Genomic DNA, 20251 nt, shown 5'->3' on the forward strand with positions numbered 1-20251 from the left:
ATCCCATAAAATGAGACCACTACAGGTCTCGGAAGATCGCAACAAAAGCAAAAAAAAAAAATATATTTATTTATTTTTTTATTAATTAATTCATTTTATTTATTTATTTTTTTATTAATTCATTTTATTTATTTATTTTTTTATTAATTCATTTTATTTATTTTTTTATTAATTAATTTTATTTATTTTTTTTATGAATTCATTCATTCATTTTTTTTTATTAATTAATTAATTCATTTTATTTGTTTTTATTAATTAATTCATTTTATATATTTATTATTAATTAATTCATTTTTTGTATTAATTAATTCATTTTATTTATTTATTTTTATTAATTCATTTTGTTTTTTATTAATTCATTTTATTTTTTTATTAATTCACTTTATTTATTTTTTTATTAATTCATTTTATTTATTTTTTTATTAATTCATTCATTTTATTTTTTTTATTAATTATTTCATTCATTTTATTTGTTTATTTTTTATTAATTAATTCATTCATTTTATTTATTTATTTATTTATTTATTTTTTTACAAAATTTATTTATTTATTTTTTACCACTAAAATTGCAAGAAAACTATACATGTTTGGTATCTACGAACTCGCAGTGACCTGGAGAATCATAATGCCAGGTCAGTTTTACCATATAGTGAACACGGTAAATAAAAAACCCAAGAAACAATCGTAGACTTGCACTTTTTTTTTGCAGTTTCACCGCATTTGGAATTTGTGTTCCTTTTTTTTAGTGCATTATATCATTTCATTCAGAAATACAACTCATCCCGCAAAAATCAAGCCCTCACACAGCTATGTGGGCGGAAAAAATAAAAAAGGAGGAAAACCCAAAAACGGAAAATTGACGAGTAGTGAAGGCTCAGTGATATACAATTAAAATAAAATATTATTATTTATTAATTATATTTTTTTTTTATTTTATATACAATTACATACAATTACTTAATGGTTTTTGGTTTTTGGGGGGGTTTGACGCTTTGGACTTCCCAGCAATCCTAAAAATTACCACTGGTCTCCATTTAGGGGACAGGGAACTGCCCTGAAGTAAAAACTATGAGGGCAGAGAAGCAAGAAAAATAAACATTCGGTTTACGATCTAATCAAACGGCAAGAAGACTCCAGTGAAAAATATCTTTATTGTTTTCCTCAAAGACATAAATTATTATTTCCGTCACTAATGAACGTCTTTTATCTGTTTTTTTTAGACATGTGACGCCTAAAAGACTTTCCCTGACAGGGCCATATTTGCCATTAGGCACTTGAGGGCACGTGCCTGGGGCGGCGCCTTCCATGGGGCGGCACCCAGACCAAAAGTAAAAAAAAAGGCTGTGGACATGAAAACCGGCAGAAGAGCTTCGTGTATAGCAACATAGAGTGCGGGAGAACAGATCCCGTGTGCCGGCGCTGACTCAGTCATCCCACTCGTCGTCATCATCATCCTCCGCTCCTTCGTCATCGTCTTCATCTAAAGATACAGCAGGCACAGTGAGTATTAATAATAATCAGGGGGAGTGATAAGAACCAAACATTGGCCTCATTGGGGCATAAAACATTCGGCACCTGCTTTTTAGGAAGTTTATAAAGATATGGTGCCCGGGTAGGGGATCACTCCATATATTACATTTAAGAAAGGAATCCGGCACTCTTCAAGATGCAAGAAATCTAAATTTTCATGAGCATTGCAATCCGAAAATAAAATTGGTGACATTTCGGTCAAGAAGGCCTTCATCAGGCAGGATACTCCATGGAATAGTGCAGTATGGTGAAGGGATGGATACCCTGGTGAATAGCATTAGTCCATATAGTATCCGTCTGAAGAAGGCCTTTTTGGTCGAAACGTCACTAATTGTAATTTTGGATTACAATTCTCCTTAAAACTTCTATTTCTGGCTTTTTAGGAGGGTGAAACATACCTGAGGAGTGGATCACTTTGCTTCTCTTTTGCATTACGTGCATGAGAGCCCCCACCAGCCCCTCGGAGCTTGCACTGGACTGAGGGGAGGTGGGCATGTCCGCTGGTTCCGTCACCTGAAAAGCAAAGCAAAATAATTAAAAAATATCTTTTTTTTTATTTTTTATAACCGTATAGCCCTAAACATTTATTAAGCTGATTAATGTTGTGAAAAATTAAAGGGGTTGTCCACTATTAATTTTTTTTTTTTTATGTCTACTAATCTCTCCGGTGGGACAGGAAGCCATGACGTCCCATTCTTTCATCTCCTGATTGCTACAGCCGAACATGGGCCTCACCCATTAGGTGACTGAAGAACAGGACGTCATCTGTTCCTGTCCCACCATAGCTGTATGTGCTGGAGCCACAGAGTTAAGGTACGTGCCCACGATCAGTGTTTGCAACGTCTTCGATGCAGCGTGTTTTTGCTGCTTCCAAAACGCTGCGATGTACAGTACAAGCATACAGTACTTTCCGAGGCCAATTGTCAATTCTTTGCTGCGGAGTCGCAAGCGTCCTCCATAGGGAGAACACAAGCTCCAAACCTGATCGCGGGAACGAGCAGCTGCGGTCTCCAGCAGAGGAGACTCGCAGCCCCGCAGGTCAGGACCCCCCGCAACCAGGACACAGCGGGTCCTGAACTTGGGCTCGTATCTTTTAGAGCAGGTGAGTTCAGATAGTTTAAAATTTTTTTTAAAAAAATTATATATATAATATATAAAAACATAATGAAACAGGGGTTCCCTTGCTGGTTGCCCACGCTGGTACTAACCTGACTTCAAACCGTACTGGCAGCACCTTTATTACAATGCGAACAGGTGCGTATCTGGATGGTGTATAAATATGAGAAAAAATTCCAGCCGCACACAGTGTGCGGCTGGAATTTTTTCTCATATATATATATATATATATATATATATATATATATATATATATATACATATATATAATATAAAAATCTATATATATATAATAAAAATCTATATATATTATATATATATATATATATATAAAAAAAATATATATTATATATATATATATATATTTTTTATATATATATATATATATATATTTTATATTATATGTATATTTTATAATATATATATATTTATTTTATAATATATATATTTTATATATATATATATATATATATATATATATATATAATGTTGTAGTACTTCATGTATAGAGTTAATTTGCTTTGTATTATGTCAGTGCTCACCTTGTTCAGTTGGATTCCCTGACGGATTTGGTCCAGCAGGGCTCCACGACCACCAGGAGCAGACGAGGTTTGTGGCGCTTGACCTCCTGATGTAACTGGAGGGGGAGGAGGAGGAAGTCCACCATGAAATTGCGGATCTGCAGCTGGCGGCGGCGGTGGGGGTGGAGGAGGCGGACCCCCACTACGTGGAAGCGGTGGAGCGCCACCTCGCGGCGGGGGCGGAGCTCTGTGGAAGTCAGCGGGAGGTGGTGGAGCAGGACCACTGCGAGATGGCGGAGGGGGTGGAGGCGCACCAGAGCCTCGGGATGGTGGAGGAGGTAAGGGGCCACTTCTGCCTCTTCCCTGCGGTGGACGGGTGGGGGATGGCGCTGAGCGGGAAGGTGGAGGCGGCGGCGGGGCAGAATCTGTAGAGAGAAAACATGGTTAACAATAGGGTTTCCTCACTTTTCCCTCGTGCAATTGGAAATATGTCAGCAGAATGTAATGGATCAAAAATGGTGATTGCGGATCGTGTGGATCTGGTGGATCCTCACCTCTCATCATCATCTCCTCCTTTACCGCCTCCACCCCTCCATTTTGCTCTATGAAGTCGTAGATCAGCTTTGAGGTTTCGGCGTCCTGCAGCTGCGCTTCACTTATTCCTGCTTTGCTGAAAAAATTGAGCAGTGCCGGATCCAACTCGTTTACCTGGTTGTAAAATCAGAGAATGGGGTACACCATCAGAACGGGGGGGCACGGTCAGACGCCTGCGTTTAATGGGGATCAATCAAAACCTCTGCAACTTTATCATTCGCTTTATTCTTTGGATCCTCGATATTTTCCTAGATCTCTGATTGCTGTCAGTGACCACAAACACTTTCCCACAATTGTTGCTTTCCTGCAATTTGTTTCAATGTATCAGTTTAGACGCTCTATGAACGGCCTCGCTGGTTTCACACATCCGTTTTCTACCGCGAAAAAACTGATGCGACGGATCCGGTGAAAAAATGGATCCATCGCATCAGTTTTTCAATGCGTTCCTTCCGCTTTTTGACGGATCCATTGTGATACCGAGCATGCTCAGTTCAAAAAACCGGATCCGTCGTTGGATTCCGTCATGACGACGGATCCGGTACTCATAGGCTTCCATTATACAACACGCCGTACGGCGCCGGAGACAAAAAACGCTGCATGCTGCGTCCTTTCTGACAGCCGGAGGAAGAAATTTCGCCGGATCCGGCAGACGCCGCATGCAACGCAAGGCCATCCGGCATAATCCGACGCTAATACAAGTCAATGGAGAATAAAACGGATCCGGCGCCGGATCCGTTTTATCCTCATTTCGCCGGATTGTGCCTGACGGTAAAAACCGGATGTGTGAAACCAGCTTAATCCTTCACTGTCACATCCGGCCGACGCTCACCATCGCTGATACATTATATCAAATGGCATGGAAGTAGCAAGAGGTCGAGTTTGCAGAGTGTGAGGCAAATCCCGGGATATGAAGATGAATTATGACTCCAGTCATAATCCCTCATCACTCCCTGGCAGTGCCCCCTCCCTTCTTGTTCTCAGTGTTCCACTTACACCTCCATGGCCATGTCCTGTGATATGGAGATGAGGTGGTGTGGGAACAATGGACACAGGATGACTCCCTGCTGTCACCCTGTAACAAGAGTTGTATCTCATTAGCAAGGCTATGGAACTAGCCAGACAGAACGACTCCAGTAAAAAATGGTTCATATCTCGCACGCCATATTTCCGATAAATATGGCAACCATAAAAATGGTGTCTCCGCATGCGGACGATGCCGGCACACCCTTTTTATGGGAGCAGGACATTGGGAAATGCCCCAGGCGTGATATCAGCCAATGGGGAACTGGCAGACAGGTCATGAGTCCCCTCGTTCTGTAGCTAAATTCATAACTGTCACAATGAGAGCATTGGCGTCCGCCTACGACGCTCCCAGGCAAAGTTATGGCCCATATTCCATGTTGTGGATTGTCCATAACTCAAGCCAGGGGTGGAGCAGTGCTCCCTCTGAGGTCACTAAGGTAGGAGGGGACCTGGATTTGCCCAGGTTGATAACCCTACTTCGGCCATTTTCCAGCGTACTTTCGCTGGGGGCACGTGTAGGAAACATCTGTGGGAGTTCCTGGAAACCTGGCCTACAGCGCCCCCCTGTGGCCAGACGCACAAGGTAACTGCGGGAACTATGTATGCCTGTTTGTAAACCATGCTTTATCTGTAACTGTACTCTGACATATGTATATTCTGTAGATTCCCTATTGTATATATTGTAGTTTCTAGTGTGCTTTAGGCTGATTAAATTATATAATTAATCTTGGGCTGTTCTGTTATCTCGATCTTGAATCCCACGTCTGTGTGTTCGGCTAATAGTTACCGTGAAGCGGTTGGTGGCAGCGAGTTGTGCCAAGGATTATTGTGGGGAGGCCAGTGAGATTCAGGGAGGTTTTATATATTCCGCCCGCGGAGGTTGGGGGAATATATACCCTACTCTCACCGGGGACCCTTCAATAATCGGCATAAGTAGTATAGCGGCCTCCTTGCTTATTGTCGGGCAATTCCATAATTGGCCTGACTATAAGAGGGGCGCTAGAGAGCGCGTCACGTGCTCTGTCTGTCGGTCGGGAGGTATAAAGGAGGGGTGACCCCCACTTGTTACCCCCCGATTGTGACGTACTGGTAGCCAGCGCGGGGGATTTCTGAGTGACCCCCCCGGTGGTTTGTGACATATTGGTGGCATAGCGGTGGGATCGAGATAATAGTGTGTGTGAGTGTGAGACCCATACTCCCAGACACTAAAGACTGCCTGCAGCAGCTGTGGCTGCTGGGGTCTTCAGACTAGCTCAACACTAGAGTGTCAGAGTGCAGATACTGTAAGGTGTGTGGAGGCATCAGGTGTCAGTTCTGTGTCAGTGACCAAAAGTCTGCAAGAATGGCTGATGGCACCAGGAGCAGAGCTATGCAACTGGCCAATGCTAAGGCAGGAGCCGAAGAGAGGGAGGACGGTGCTGTGGACAGCAATGAGGAGGTTGCCCACGAGTCCTCCAGGAGCTCGACGCCAGAAAACCGTTCTGCCGAGGACATTGCACAACCTGGCAATTATGGACAAGATGAGGAGCAGCTCACCCAAGGTTCCTCAACGAGCCAGATGCCAGCCCTCCGCTCTGAAAGGGACAGTGAATCGCCTAGCTCTGCAGCGTGCCGCAGATCACCACGTGCCATTCCACCGAGCCTGGGAGGCTCGGATAGCCTTCTTCAAATGGCTATGGCCCTTCTCCAGGCTGGAGACCAGAAGGGCTACAAGGAACTCCTGGCAGAGCGCAGGGCAGAGCGGCAGGCAGCGCGTGACGCTGAGGCTGCGGAGCGGCACGCAGAGCGTGAGGCTGCGGAGCGAGAGCGGCAGGCAGCGCGTGAAGAGCGAGAGCGAGAGCGACAGGCAGACCGTGACTACCAGCTGCAGCTAGCTCAGCTCCGGCCCTCATCAGCCACACGTGACCTTCGAGACACCAAACTTCCAAAGGTCCGTGTTGAGGACTTCCCAGTGCTGGAGAAGGATGGAGACTTGGACTCTTTCTTGACTGCTTTTGAACGGACTTGCCTGCAGCACCATCTGGACAAGGACCAGTGGGCCAAATACCTGACCCCCCGTTTAAGGGGTAAGGCCCTGGATATCCTTGGGGACTTGCCTGCTGAGGCAGATCAGGGCTACGACACCATCAAGCGGGCCCTGATCCAACAGTACAACCTCACTCCGGAGTCCTACCGCAAGAAGTTCCGGACCCTGCAGAAGGGACCAAAGGACTCCTGGGCTGACCACCGGCGGGCACTTGCCCGAGCTGCCGACCACTGGACCCAAGGCCTGCAGCTTTCCACCGGACCAGAGATCCTGGACTTGGTCATCACGGAGCAACTCTTGTGGAACTGCCCTGAGGATCTCCGCCAGTTCATCCGAGACCAGAAGCCAAAGGGGTCCACGGCTACAGCTGCCCTGGCCGATGACTACACCAACAATCGGGCTCCTGAAGCCAGGAGAGCAGCCACCAGCAGCACCTGGAGAGGGGGTAAGATGAATTCTGCGACTGCCCCACCTGCCCCTAGACTGCAGGGGGTGTCCCCCTCAACTCCCCTCTCCAGGCCCGTGGCAGAACCAAGACGGTGCCACCAGTGCAACCTACCTGGACACTTCAAGGCCATGTGCCCTCAGCGTCCCAAGGCCCCGGCTCCGTCCCCGTCCCAAGGGCCGCCCAAGGTGTATTGTGTGGGTGGGGGTGGTGGTAGGTCCCTGGACAGCTTCCAACCTGTCACCGTCGGCCGGTCTGTGACCATGGGACTGCGAGACAGCGCCTCGGAGGTGACTCTGGTGCGGCCTGAGATGGTGTCCCCCCAAGACTTGATCCCTGGAAAAACCCTCGCTGTCTCCGGGATTGGAGGCATTGACCCGGCGCTGCCTGTTGCTGACATTTATGTGGACTGGGGCGCAGGGCGAGGGGTGAGGGAGGTGGGGGTAACTGATCGGATCCCCGCAAACGTGCTACTTGGGACAGATTTGGGGCAGATAACCTCCCAGTTTGGGCCCCAACCAAGGGCTGAACCTTCAGCCAGTACTGACATGCCTCCGGACAATGTTAATGTGTTATCTATGAATGATGTAAGGGAGGAGGGAGTGAACTCTGATATTTCTGCTTGCATAGACACCATAGACACACACACAGCTGCAGCTGTGACAGGGGAGGGGGTCAGAGAAAGGTGTGACAATGCCTCTACAAGTAATCAGCCTGTGAGCTGGGATCTGTTGCCCTCTGAAGGGATAAGCAGAGAGCAGGGTGCTGCAGGGGGAGGACCAGTGTGTGGGGTGGGGGCTACCACAGCAAATGTGGGGTCCCCAGAGATTTCACAGCGGGGTTCTGTTGCTGCAGGAGGGGAACAGGCAGGTGAGATTGGGGCCGGTCCAGGAGCGGAAGTGCTCCCAGGTAAGATCTCGGTGCATGGTTCCCCCACAACCGGGGTGTCAGGAAGCCAGGTAGGCCTGCCTGAACCGGCGACTTGGTCAGGAACGGAGGAGGAGCAGGCACGACCCACGGTCGCAGCGGCTGTGGCCGCTGTCACCCGCAGTGGGAGTGCTGGAAGCCAAGGGGCCTCCCGGAGGTCCGATAGCTCTTCCCCTTCTGACCAAGTGGCAGCCGAGTAAGGTGGAGGCCAGGACACAGGTCCCGGGGTACTGACCGAAGATGTGACAGTCTCGTCGATTCTGGCCACATCTAGTCAGGGGTTTCAGGCAGCGTTAGAAGCTGACGACAGCCTGAAAGCTCTTAAGGAGCAGGCGGCCCAGCCTCCCTCGGACTCGGACCCGGAGCGAGTGGTCTGGGACCAAGGACGGCTGTACCGGGCCACGGTCCAGCAGGGTTCACCGGAGGCGTGGCCCAGGGACCGACAGTTGGTGGTACCCTATCCGTTCCGGACGGAGTTGTTGCGGATCGCACATGAGATTCCGATGGCCGGACACCTAGGGATCGCTAAGACCAAGGCCAGGTTAAACCAGCATTTCTACTGGCCAAAAATGGGGGCCGATGTGGCTGCCTACTGCCGTTCGTGTGAAACCTGTCAGAGAGTGGGGAAGGCGGGGCCACGCCCCAAAGCCCCACTAGTATCTCTGCCAATCATCGATGAGCCTTTCAGGAGGGTGGCTGTGGATCTGGTCGGCCCGCTGGCCATCCCCAGCAGCTCCGGGAAACGCTTCATACTGACGGTAGTGGACTATGCCACCCGGTACCCAGAAGCAGTGGCCTTGTCGTCCATTCGGGCTGACAAGGTGGCCACCGCATTGCTGGAGATTTTCTCCCGAGTGGGTTTTCCCCAGGAAATGCTCACTGACCGGGGGACCCAATTCATGTCCCAGCTGATGGAGGCCCTCTGTAAGCAAGTCCAGGTGCGACATCTGGTGGCCAGCCCGTACCATCCACAGACTAATGGCCTGTGCGAGCGGTTCAATGGCACCTTAAAGCAGATGCTTAAGATGTTGGTCGACTCCCATGGGCGTGACTGGGAGCGGTATCTCCCACACCTGTTATTTGCTTACCGGGAGGTTCCACAGGCCTCAACAGGATTCTCACCGTTTGAGCTCCTGTACGGGCGACGTGTGCGGGGCCCCCTGGCTCTGGTGAAAGAGGCTTGGGAAGGGGATTTGGCCACCCCTGGAGTGTCGGTTATCGAGTATGTCATGCGCTTCCGGGACAAAATGCAGGCCTTGACGCAACTGGTACACGACAATATGGCTCAAGCCCAGGCCGATCAGAAGCGTTGGTACGACCAGAACGCTTGTGAGAGGACCTACCAAGTGGGTCAAGAGGTGTGGGTACTGGTCCCCGTACCACAGGACAAGCTTCAGGCAGCCTGGGAAGGCCCATACCTCGTGTACCAGCAGCTCAACCCTGTGACGTACCTGGTCACCCTGGACCCTGCCCGTGGAAGGCGGAAGCCCTTCCATGTGAACATGATGAAGGCACATCATGAGCGGGAGGCATGTGCGCTCCCCGTGTGCAACCTGCCCGAGGAGGGAGAAGCGGAAACCCTCTTGGATATGCTAGCCCAGGTTAGGGCAGGCGGATCCATTGAGGATGTGGAGGTTGGCCACCAGCTCTTGGAGGACCAACGGTCCCAGCTGTGGACCACCCTACACCCCTTCCGGGGGTTGTTTACCAACCAGCCCGGAAGGACTGACTTGGCTGTCCATCACGTGGACACTGGGGATCATCCCCCGATCCGGCGTTCAGCATATCGGGTCTCCCTGGAGGTGCAGCAACACATGCGCCAGGAGATTGACGAGATGCTGAAGCTGGGGGTGATCCAGGCATCCAACAGCGCTTGGGCCTCGCCTGTAGTCCTCGTCCCTAAGAAGGACCGAACCACTCGGTTCTGCGTGGACTACAGGGGGCTCAATGCTGTCACGGTCGCCGATGCGTACCCAATGCCACGCATCAATGACCTGCTCGATCAGTTGGCCGGGGCTCAGTACCTGACCATCATGGACCTGAGCCGGGGATATTGGCAGATCCCCCTGACTCGCAAGGCCAGGGAACGCTCTGCCTTTATTACCCCATTTGGACTGTACGAGTCCACGGTGATGCCATTCGGGATGAGGAATGCCCCTGCCACTTTCCAGCGGATGGTCAACACCCTGCTCAAGGGACTTGAAGGGTACGCGGCCGCGTACCTGGATGACATTGCCGTCTTCAGTCCCACCTGGGAAGATCACCTAGAGCATCTAGCACAGGTGCTCAGGCGGGTCCACCGGGCAGGTTTGACCATCAAGCCGGGCAAGTGTCAGCTGGCCATGAGCGAGGTCCAGTACCTCGGTCACCGGGTAGGCGGGGGAACACTGAAGCCCGAGCCTGAGAAAGTGGAGGCCATCGCATCCTGGCCCACCCCCAGGACCAAGAAGCAGGTGATGTCCTTCTTGGGGACCGCTGGGTACTATAGGAGGTTTGTTCCATGCTATAGTAGCCTGGCAAAGCCCCTGACGGACCTCACCAAGAAGAAGCTGCCCTCTGCAGTCGATTGGACAATGGACTGCGAGACAGCCTTCCAGGCCCTAAAGGACGCCCTGTCCAGCCCGCCCGTGCTACAGGCAGCCGACTTCACGCGGCCGTTTGTAGTACAGACCGACGCCAGTGACTTCGGCCTCGGTGCGGTGCTCAGCCAGGTGGACTCTGCGAGCCAAGAGCACCCAGTCTTGTACCTGAGCAGGAAGCTGTTACCAAGGGAAGTTGCCTATTCCACAATGGAGAAGGAGTGCCTGGCCATAGTGTGGGCCCTGCAGCGTCTGCAACCCTATCTATACGGGCGCCACTTCATCGTGGAGACGGACCACAATCCCCTCAGCTGGTTGCACACCGTCTCTGGGACGAATGGGCGATTGTTGCGATGGAGCCTTGCGCTCCAGCAATACAACTTCACCATTCGCCACAAAAGGGGCCGTGACCACGGTAACGCAGACGGGCTGTCCCGACAAGGAGAGGTCGCGGACGGGCGCACGGGGGAACACCGGAGTGTGCTGCCCCCTAGCGCCCTCAAAAGGGGGGAGGTGTGAGGCAAATCCCGGGATATGAAGATGAATTATGACTCCAGTCATAATCCCTCATCACTCCCTGGCAGTGCCCCCTCCCTTCTTGTTCTCAGTGTTCCACTTACACCTCCATGGCCATGTCCTGTGATATGGAGATGAGGTGGTGTGGGAACAATGGACACAGGATGACTCCCTGCCGTCACCCTGTAACAAGAGTTGTATCTCATTAGCAAGGCTATGGAACTAGCCAGACAGAACGACTCCAGTAAAAAATGGTTCATATCTCGCACGCCATATTTCCGATAAATATGGCAACCATAAAAATGGTGTCTCCGCATGCGGACGATGCCGGCACACCCTTTTTATGGGAGCAGGACATTGGGAAATGCCCCAGGCGTGATATCAGCCAATGGGGAACTGGCAGACAGGTCATGAGTCCCCTCGTTCTGTAGCTAAATTCATAACTGTCACAATGAGAGCATTGGCGTCCGCCTACGACGCTCCCAGGCAAAGTTATGGCCCATATTCCATGTTGTGGATTGTCCATAACTCAAGCCAGGGGTGGAGCAGTGCTCCCTCTGAGGTCACTAAGGTAGGAGGGGACCTGGATTTGCCCAGGTTGATAACCCTACTTCGGCCATTTTCCAGGGTTCTTTCGCTGGGGGTCACGTGTAGGAAACATCTGTGGGAGTTCCTGGAAACCTGGCCTACAGCGCCCCCCTGTGGCCAGACGCACAAGGTAACTGCTGGAACTGTGTATGCCTGTTTGTAAACCATGCTTTATCTGTAACTGTACTCTGACATATGTATATTCTGTAGATTCCCTATTGTATATATTGTAGTTTCTAGTGTGCTTTAGGCTGATTAAATTATATAATTAATCTTGGGCTGTTCTGTTATCTCGATCTTGAATCCCACGTCTGTGTGTTCGGCTAATAGTTACCGTGAAGCGGTTGGTGGCAGCGAGTTGTGCCAAGGATTATTGTGGGGAGGCCAGTGAGATTCAGGGAGGTTTTATATATTCCGCCCGCGGAGGTCGGGGGAATATATACCCTACTCTCACCGGGGACCCTTCAATAATCGGCATAAGTAGTATAGCGGCCTCCTTGCTTATGGTCGGGCAATTCCATAATTGGCCCGACTATAAGAGGGGCGCTAGAGAGCGCGTCACGTGCTCTGTCTGTCGGTCGGGAGGTATAAAGGAGGGGTGACCCCCACTTGTTACCCCCCGATTGTGACGTACTGGTAGCCAGCGCGGGGGATTTCTGAGTGACCCCCCCGGTGGTTTGTGACACAGAGCAACTTTCCATTCCCAGAGAAGATTTATTGTAAGGGGGAATTCACCGAGGCTTTACAGCAATGCGACGTCGTCCGATCCAGCATGCGCCATAGTCGTCCGATCCAGCGTGCGCCATATTGGTGCTAACGGTCAACATTTTTGTGTGTAAGACGAAAAGGAAGCTCCTACATATAAAAGGTGGAGGGGGCTGGACATACTTACATCAAATCCATTATTTGGATCCCACCCAACATGAGAAACATGCCTGCAATAAAGCAACAGATGTTATATTGTGTACACTGTAACAAACCCACCCCAGTACGTAGTGCACCTCCTACTGTAACACTGATAATGTGGACCCTCAGTTTTGTCTTGCTAAGGTGGTCCTCCAGCACTGTGCATACCGATGCCGCCATGCCTCCTCATCTCTAATGAAAGGTCTGGAAAATGAAAAGCCCCCCCAACGCGCGTTTCGTACTTACTTGAAACCACTCGGGGCTCCGATATCGGCCTTAGAGAATTTCTTCTTCCCCTTTTTGCTCTTGGATTTATCACAGGGCACCGGAAGGGCTCGGTATCTTTCCAATGTGATATCTGGGTTCTGGATACTGACCGCCGCCATGTTAGGGGGATGGATCGGAGAATGGGGTTGTGGACTTGGAGGACCTAGAGCGATTAGCGGGTATTAAACCATGGCACGAGGTTAATATGTCCACCCCATCTGATCAATCTTACCATTGGAGAACTGTCCTGGCGGTGGGGGCAGGGGGAGGGTATTTCTCCTTTCTGGAAATAGGAAAAAAAAAAGAAGCTATTAGTCGTTATTCTCTTGCAGTCGCCCAATTTCGGGCAGCGGTCCACTCACCATCTGACACCGGCGGAGGCGGCGGCAGCGTTTGGCGTTTTTCTGAAAGAAGATGACATGTCATTGTAAGCTGCACAATGGGCGCGTAACGTCCTAATATCTGTGAAGAGGGGGGTAAAATACAAGATGGCATTTGGGCATCTGAGGTTGTAATAATGGGTTGCAATCATTTCCTTCTATATGGGGTCTGATTGTGCGCCTTTAAGGTACAGCCCTCCCTTTAAGACTTCCCATTTTTTATTCTGACGCTCCCTATAAGATTTTCTTTACTCATCGTTTATAGCTTTACGCGTCTGTTACTCAATATACATTGGTTGACAGACAGTCCTGTGGTGTCCAGCGGTAGAAGGTCGCAGTGTTTGGCTGCCTAAACTGCTCCCTGACCTTCTATTCTTCCCGCTGTTGTGTAAATGGTATCATATGTGTCTTCTCTGCTTGGGGTTAATCCTTTCCTTTTAGGACCCTGCTGATATCCTCACCTCTTAGCTGTTAATCCTCATTACTTTCCCTTGTCTCCTTACATACCTACATTTCCCCTTGGTGTTTGCTAGTGATAGAGTTACATTTCTATACAGTCTTGAGTGCAAGCAGGCGGCTTGTATTCATCTGGAAAATCTTTGTATTCACTTGCCCCTATTGTGCTCCATGTGTCTTCTTTAGTATTTAGTGGGGTTGACTAAGCGCTCATCCCATCCATTCCTTACCTAAACCCCAGTTCAGGGTCAGGTATCCGGCTTGGTGCATAGATGGGACCTATCTAGGGTGGTCAGGGGACCAGGGACCAGCAGTAGGTTTGGTCGGGGGTCACCATCTCCCCCTGCCCTAGACACAGGGTTCCCTTCCCTGTCGCTGTTACACGTTGGTGCTACCTTGGAATTGGGAACGTTTCGCCGCCACTTTATACCTTGTCTGTGTTTCTTTTGCAGCTTTTCTTCGACAACCGCTCGAAATACTTCAGCTTCTTCCTCACTGGCAAAATTCAGACCAGCCTGGCATTCCTTGGGGAAGAGCGCGCAGGTTTATATTCATGAATTGGGCAGGAAGCTAAGCTCCACTTTTGAAAGTGATTTTTAAAGGGGACACAGACACTTATGACATCTCTACAGGAGGCGGGCTAGGGGACTCAGAGAACATCTACCATACACATATACACATACAGCTGGTTGTCTGTATATAGAGCTGTTATTAGTCATTGTACAGGAGGCAGAGGAGGTGAGCTGTGACATCACCTATTTTGACTGGTGGATCCTGTGTTATCTACTGTATTTAGAGGAGTTAACAGTCATTGTTAGGAGGAGGAGGTGAGATGTGACATCACCTATTGTGAAGGTTGGATACTCTGTTATCTTCTGTATATAAAGTTATCAGGCATTATACAGGAGGAGGCGGTGAGCTGTAACATCACCTATTGTGAATGGTGGATCCTGTGTTATCGACTATATATAGAGATATTATCAGTCATTATACAGGAGGAGGAGGCAGTGAGCTATGACATTACCTATTTTGAATGGTGGATCCTGTGTTATCTACTGTACTTAGAGGAGTTAACAATCAGTTAGGAGGAGGAGGTGAGCTGTGACATCACCTATTGTGAATGTTGGATCCTGTGTTATCTTCTGTATATGGAGGTGTTATCAGTCATTATACAAGAGGAGGCGGAGGTGAGCTGTGACATCACCTATTGTGAATATTGGATCCTGTGTTATCTCCTGTATATGGAGGTGTCATCAGTCATTATACAAGAGGAGGAGGAGTTGAGCTGTGATATTAGCTATTGTGAATAGTGGATCTTGTTATCTACTGTATTTAGAGGAGTTTACAGTCATTTTTAGGAGGAGGAGGTGAGCTGTGACATCAACTATTGTGAATGGTGGATCCTGTGTTGTCACAGCTCACCTCCTCCTCCTAAAAATGACTGTAAACTCCTCTAAATACAGTAGATAACAAGATCCACTATTTACAATAGGTAATATCACAGCTCACCTCCTCCTCCTCCTGTATAATGACTGATGACACCTCTATATACAGGAGATAGCACAGGATCCACCATTCACAATAGGTGATATCTCCTGTATATAGAGGTGTTATCAGTCATTATACAAGAGGAGGAGGAGGTGAGCTGTGATATCACCTATTGTGAATGGTGGATCTTGTTATCTACTGTATTTAGAGGAGTTAGTCATTCTTAGGAGGAGGAGGTGAGCTGTGACATCACCTATTTGTGAATAGTGGATCCTGTGTTATCTACTGTGTATAGAGGTTTTCCCTCTGTAATTCTATGTGATAATGAAACTGCTAAGAAGTCATGTGTACAGAAGTATGCGTTTAGTACTGGGCTTCGTCGTCAGTAAGAAAGTGGCAAGACTTCTGACTTTACATTGTATAAAATGTATTAAATTTACAGAAATAATTTTAACATTAAACCCTCCGTTCTATTCTGAGTTCACATTCCCTTCCGAGTGTCCCTGTGCCCTGCGCTGCCCCCGCAGGCCTGAACTGGGTATAACACAATCTGGCCTTTACATAGAATCCGCTTCTCTTATCCGGCACATCATGTCTTATGAATGCTGGGCTTCCAGAGCTGCATTCATACCTCTGCTTTTCTTCTTATTGGCGGAAATATAATATTTGCCCTGTACTATTGGTTGCATTGTATAAAAGGGCTTCCATGGTGGTGCCATTCCAGATGGCAGCGAGGAGCAGCATTGTGAATGCAGCTCTGGATGTGAATAGAGGAGCACGGGCACGTGTGCTTTATTTGCAGTGATCTAAGTAATAATGTAAATGCAGAGATTATATATAACCGCGAAAAATGTATCACTCCTCCCCCCACGTTATCACTTTCTTCATTCTTTGACATCCCGTTCATTCGTCATTCATTCATCTCATGATGACATCTAGGCAGGTGAGACTGTGGATCTGACACCCGGAGTGTGGATCTGACACCCGGACTGTCACGAGGGGCTGGACAGACTTACATCTGAGGGGAAGGTGTGGAAATACGGGCAGGGGGTGAGGTACATGAGCTGCTGGTACATCTCCTGCTCCCAAATCAGCTTTTCCTCCTGCAAAATAAAGAAGTGACACAAGGTCAAGATATTCCTGCCGACTCTGTGCCGGGGATACTCGCCATACATTATTTACTAAAGCCTCATGAAACTTTGTCCATCCCCCATGCTTTACACTGCAGCTCACATTGGCCACTGTATACCAACAGCTCATCACAAAGGCAGAGTACATAATGAGCCTCTAATACATCCTGACAGCCATCTGTGTGCGATACTCACCGTGACGTCATAGATCCGGATAAAATAGGATCGTTTGGGACTGTCTTTCACCAGACACGCAACGCCACAGCTCTGCTTTATCCAGTGATCATTGCTCGGGGACAGGAGTAACTGAACCACGGTGGTCGCCAAAGTCTGAGGGGGGGAGAAACGTGGGGTTAAAACACATTGTCAAATGACAAAGGGTCATACATTCATATAGGAGACGTGATCAGGGGCCCAAGTGCCGCACCCCTCAACCCTCACCCCAGGGACAGTTTGAAGGAGGAGATGCTTCTGATCAGTCCTACTCATTTCTGAGCCCAGTTGACCCCCTGTAATGCGTCCTGTCACCCATAAGGAAACATCAGGCTGCGTTAAATATACCATGTTGGGATCATTGCCCTGGTCAGCCCCTGTAAAGCCAAAAACACACTCACGTTACCTGTTGTGGCAGCGGCCCGCTTTACAGATGTATCACTAGTACCCACGAGAGCTGTCCCTGGGTAGTAGGGCTATATTAGAGCTGTCCCTGGGTAGTAGGGCTGCACGAGAGCCGTCCCTGGGTAGTAGGGCTATACGAGAGCTGTCCCTGGGTAGTAGGGCTATATGAGAGCCGTCCCTGGGTAGTAAGGCTATATGAGAGCTGTCCCTGGGTAGTAGGGCTATATGAGAGCTGTCCCTGGGTAGTAGGGCTATACGAGAGCTGTCCCTGGGTAGTAGGGCTATACGAGAGCTGTCCCTGGGTAGTAGGGCTATACGAGAGCTGTCCCTGGGTAGTAGGGCTATACGAGAGCAGTCCCTGGGTAGTAGGGCTATACGAGAGCAGTCCCTGGGTAGTAGGGCTATACGAGAGCAGTCCCTGGGTAGTAGGGCTATACAAGAGCTGTCCCTGGGTAGTAGGGCTATACGAGAGCTGTCCCTGGGTAGTAGGGCTATACGAGAGCTGTCCCTGGGTAGTAGGGCTATACGAGAGCTGTCCCTGGGTAGTACTGGGTAGTAGGGCTATACGAGAGCTGTCCCTGGGTAGTAGGGCTGTACGAGAGCTGTCCCTGGGTAGTACTGGGTAGTAGGGCTATACGAGAGCTGTCCCTGGGTAGTAGGGCTGTACGAGAGCTGTCCCTGGATAGTAGGGCTGTACGAGAGCTGTCCCTGGGTAGTAGGGTTTTACGAGAGCTGTCCCTGGCTAGTAGGGCTATATGAGAGCTGTCCCTGGGTAGTAGGGCTATATGAGAGCTGTCCCTGGCTAGTATGGCTATATGAGAGCTGTCCCTGGCTAGTAGGGCTATATGAGAGCTGTCCCTGGCTAGTAGGGCTATATGAGAGCTGTCCCTGGCTAGTAGGGCTATATGAGAGCTGTCCCTGGGTAGTAGGGCTATATGAGAGCTGTCCCTGGGTAGTAGGGCTATACGAGAGCTGTCCCTGGGTAGTAGGGCTGTACGAGAGCTGTCCCTGGGTAGTAGGGCTATATGAGAGCTGTCCCTGGGTAGTAGGGCTATATGAGAGCTGTCCCTGGGTAGTAGGGCTATACGAGAGCTGTCCCTGGGTAGTAGGGCTGTACGAGAGCTGTCCCTGGGTAGTAGGGCTATTCGAGAGCTGTCCCTGGGTAGTAGGGCTGTACGAGAGCTGTCCCTGGGTAGTAGGGCTATTCGAGAGCTGTCCCTGGGTAGTAGGGCTGTACGAGAGCTGTCCCTGGGTAGTAGGGCTATACGAGAGCTGTCCCTGGGTAGTATGGCTATACGAGAGCAGTCCCTGGGTAGTAGGGCTATACGAGAGCTGTCCCTGGATAGTAGGGCTGTACGAGAGCTGTCCCTGGGTAGTAGGGCTGTACGAGAGCTGTCCCTGGGTAGTAGGGCTGTACGAGAGCTGTCCCTGGGTAGTAGGGGTGTACGAGAGCTGTCCCTGGGTAGTAGGGGTGTACGAGAGCTGTCCCTGGGTAGTAGGGGTGTACGAGAGCTGTCCCTGGGTAGTAGGGGTGTACGAGAGCTGTCCCTGGGTAGTAGGGCTATACGAGAGCAGTCCCTGGGTAGTAGGGGTGTACGAGAGCTGTCCCTGGGTAGTAGGGCTATATGAGAGCTGTCCCTGGGTAGTAGGGCTATACGAGAGCTGTCCCTGGGTAGTAGGGCTATACGAGAGCAGTCCCTGGGTAGTAGGGCTATACGAGAGCTGTCCCTGGGTAGTAGGGCTATACGAGAGCTGTCCCTGGGTAGTAGGGCTATACGAGAGCTGTCCCTGGGTAGTAGGGCTATACGAGAGCTGTCCCTGGGTAGTAGGGCTATACGAGAGCTGTCCCTGGGTAGTAGGGCTATACGAGAGCTGTCCCTGGGTAGTAGGGCTATACGAGAGCTGTCCCTGGGTAGTAGGGCTATACGAGAGCTGTCCCTGGGTAGTAGGGCTATACGAGAGCTGTCCCTGGGTAGTACTGGGTAGTAGGGCTATACGAGAGCTGTCCCTGGGTAGTAGGGCTGTACGAGAGCTGTCCCTGGGTAGTACTGGGTAGTAGGGCTATACGAGAGCTGTCCCTGGGTAGTAGGGCTGTACGAGAGCTGTCCCTGGATAGTAGGGCTGTACGAGAGCTGTCCCTGGGTAGTAGGGTTTTACGAGAGCTGTCCCTGGCTAGTAGGGCTATATGAGAGCTGTCCCTGGGTAGTAGGGCTATATGAGAGCTGTCCCTGGCTAGTATGGCTATATGAGAGCTGTCCCTGGCTAGTAGGGCTATATGAGAGCTGTCCCTGGCTAGTAGGGCTATATGAGAGCTGTCCCTGGGTAGTAGGGCTATACGAGAGCTGTCCCTGGGTAGTAGGGCTATAGGAGAGCTGTCCCTGGGTAGTAGGGCTGTACGAGAGCTGTCCCTGGGTAGTAGGGCTGTACGAGAGCTGTCCCTGGGTAGTACTGGGTAGTAGGGCTATACGAGAGCTGTCCCTGGGTAGTAGGGCTGTACGAGAGCTGTCCCTGGGTAGTAGGGGTAGACGAGAGCCGTCCCTGGGTAGTAGGGCTGTACGAGAGCTGTCCTTGGGTAGTAGGGCTATATGAGAGCTGTCCCTGGGTAGTAGGGCTATACGAGAGCTGTCCCTGGGTAGTAGGGCTATATGAGAGCTGTCCCTGGGTAGTAGGGCTATATGAGAGCTGTCCCTGGGTAGTAGGGCTGTACGAGAGCTGTCCCTGGGTAGTAGGGCTGTACGAGAGCTGTCCCTTGGTAGTAGGGCAATAGGAGAGCTGTCCCTGGGTAGTAGGGCTATACGAGAGCTGTCCCTGGGTAGTAGGGCTATATGAGAGCTGTCCCTGGATAGTAGGGCTGTACGAGAGCTGTCCCTGGGTAGTAGGGGTGTACGAGAGCTGTCCCTGGGTAGTAGGGCTATACGAGAGCTGTCCCTGGATAGTAGGGCTGTACGAGAGCTGTCCCTGGGTAGTAGGGGTGTACGAGAGCTGTCCCTGGGTAGTAGGGGTAGACGAGAGCCGTCCCTGGGTAGTAGGGGTAGACGAGAGCCGTCCCTGGGTAGTAGGGCTGTACGAGAGCCGTCCCTGGGTAGTAGGGCTATATGAGAGCTGTCCCTGGGTAGTAGGGCTGTACGAGAGCTGTCCCTG

The 20251-nt window shown here is 50.2% G+C and overlaps 1 protein-coding gene across 1 annotated transcript in view; it reads right to left on the bottom strand.

Moving 5' to 3' along the window:
- Nucleotides 1-1132: 1132 nt before the first annotated feature.
- Nucleotides 1133-20251, bottom strand: part of WAS (WASP actin nucleation promoting factor) — a 44728-nt gene continuing 25609 nt past the window's right edge. Inside the window, exons 2-12 of the mRNA XM_075324569.1 lie at nt 16688-16822; nt 16379-16465; nt 14305-14398; nt 13401-13442; nt 13271-13321; nt 13018-13201; nt 12758-12800; nt 3722-3875; nt 3189-3592; nt 1929-2043; nt 1133-1480 (exon numbers count right to left, since the gene is read on the bottom strand). Of these exons, the coding sequence (XP_075180684.1) occupies nt 1425-1480; nt 1929-2043; nt 3189-3592; nt 3722-3875; nt 12758-12800; nt 13018-13201; nt 13271-13321; nt 13401-13442; nt 14305-14398; nt 16379-16465; nt 16688-16822 (1365 nt within the window). The 3' untranslated portion in view covers nt 1133-1424. The remainder of the gene's footprint in view (nt 1481-1928; nt 2044-3188; nt 3593-3721; nt 3876-12757; nt 12801-13017; nt 13202-13270; nt 13322-13400; nt 13443-14304; nt 14399-16378; nt 16466-16687; nt 16823-20251) is intronic.

The sequence above is a fragment of the Anomaloglossus baeobatrachus genome, chromosome 9, assembly GCF_048569485.1.
Source record: "Anomaloglossus baeobatrachus isolate aAnoBae1 chromosome 9, aAnoBae1.hap1, whole genome shotgun sequence".
NCBI lineage: Eukaryota > Metazoa > Chordata > Amphibia > Anura > Aromobatidae > Anomaloglossus > Anomaloglossus baeobatrachus.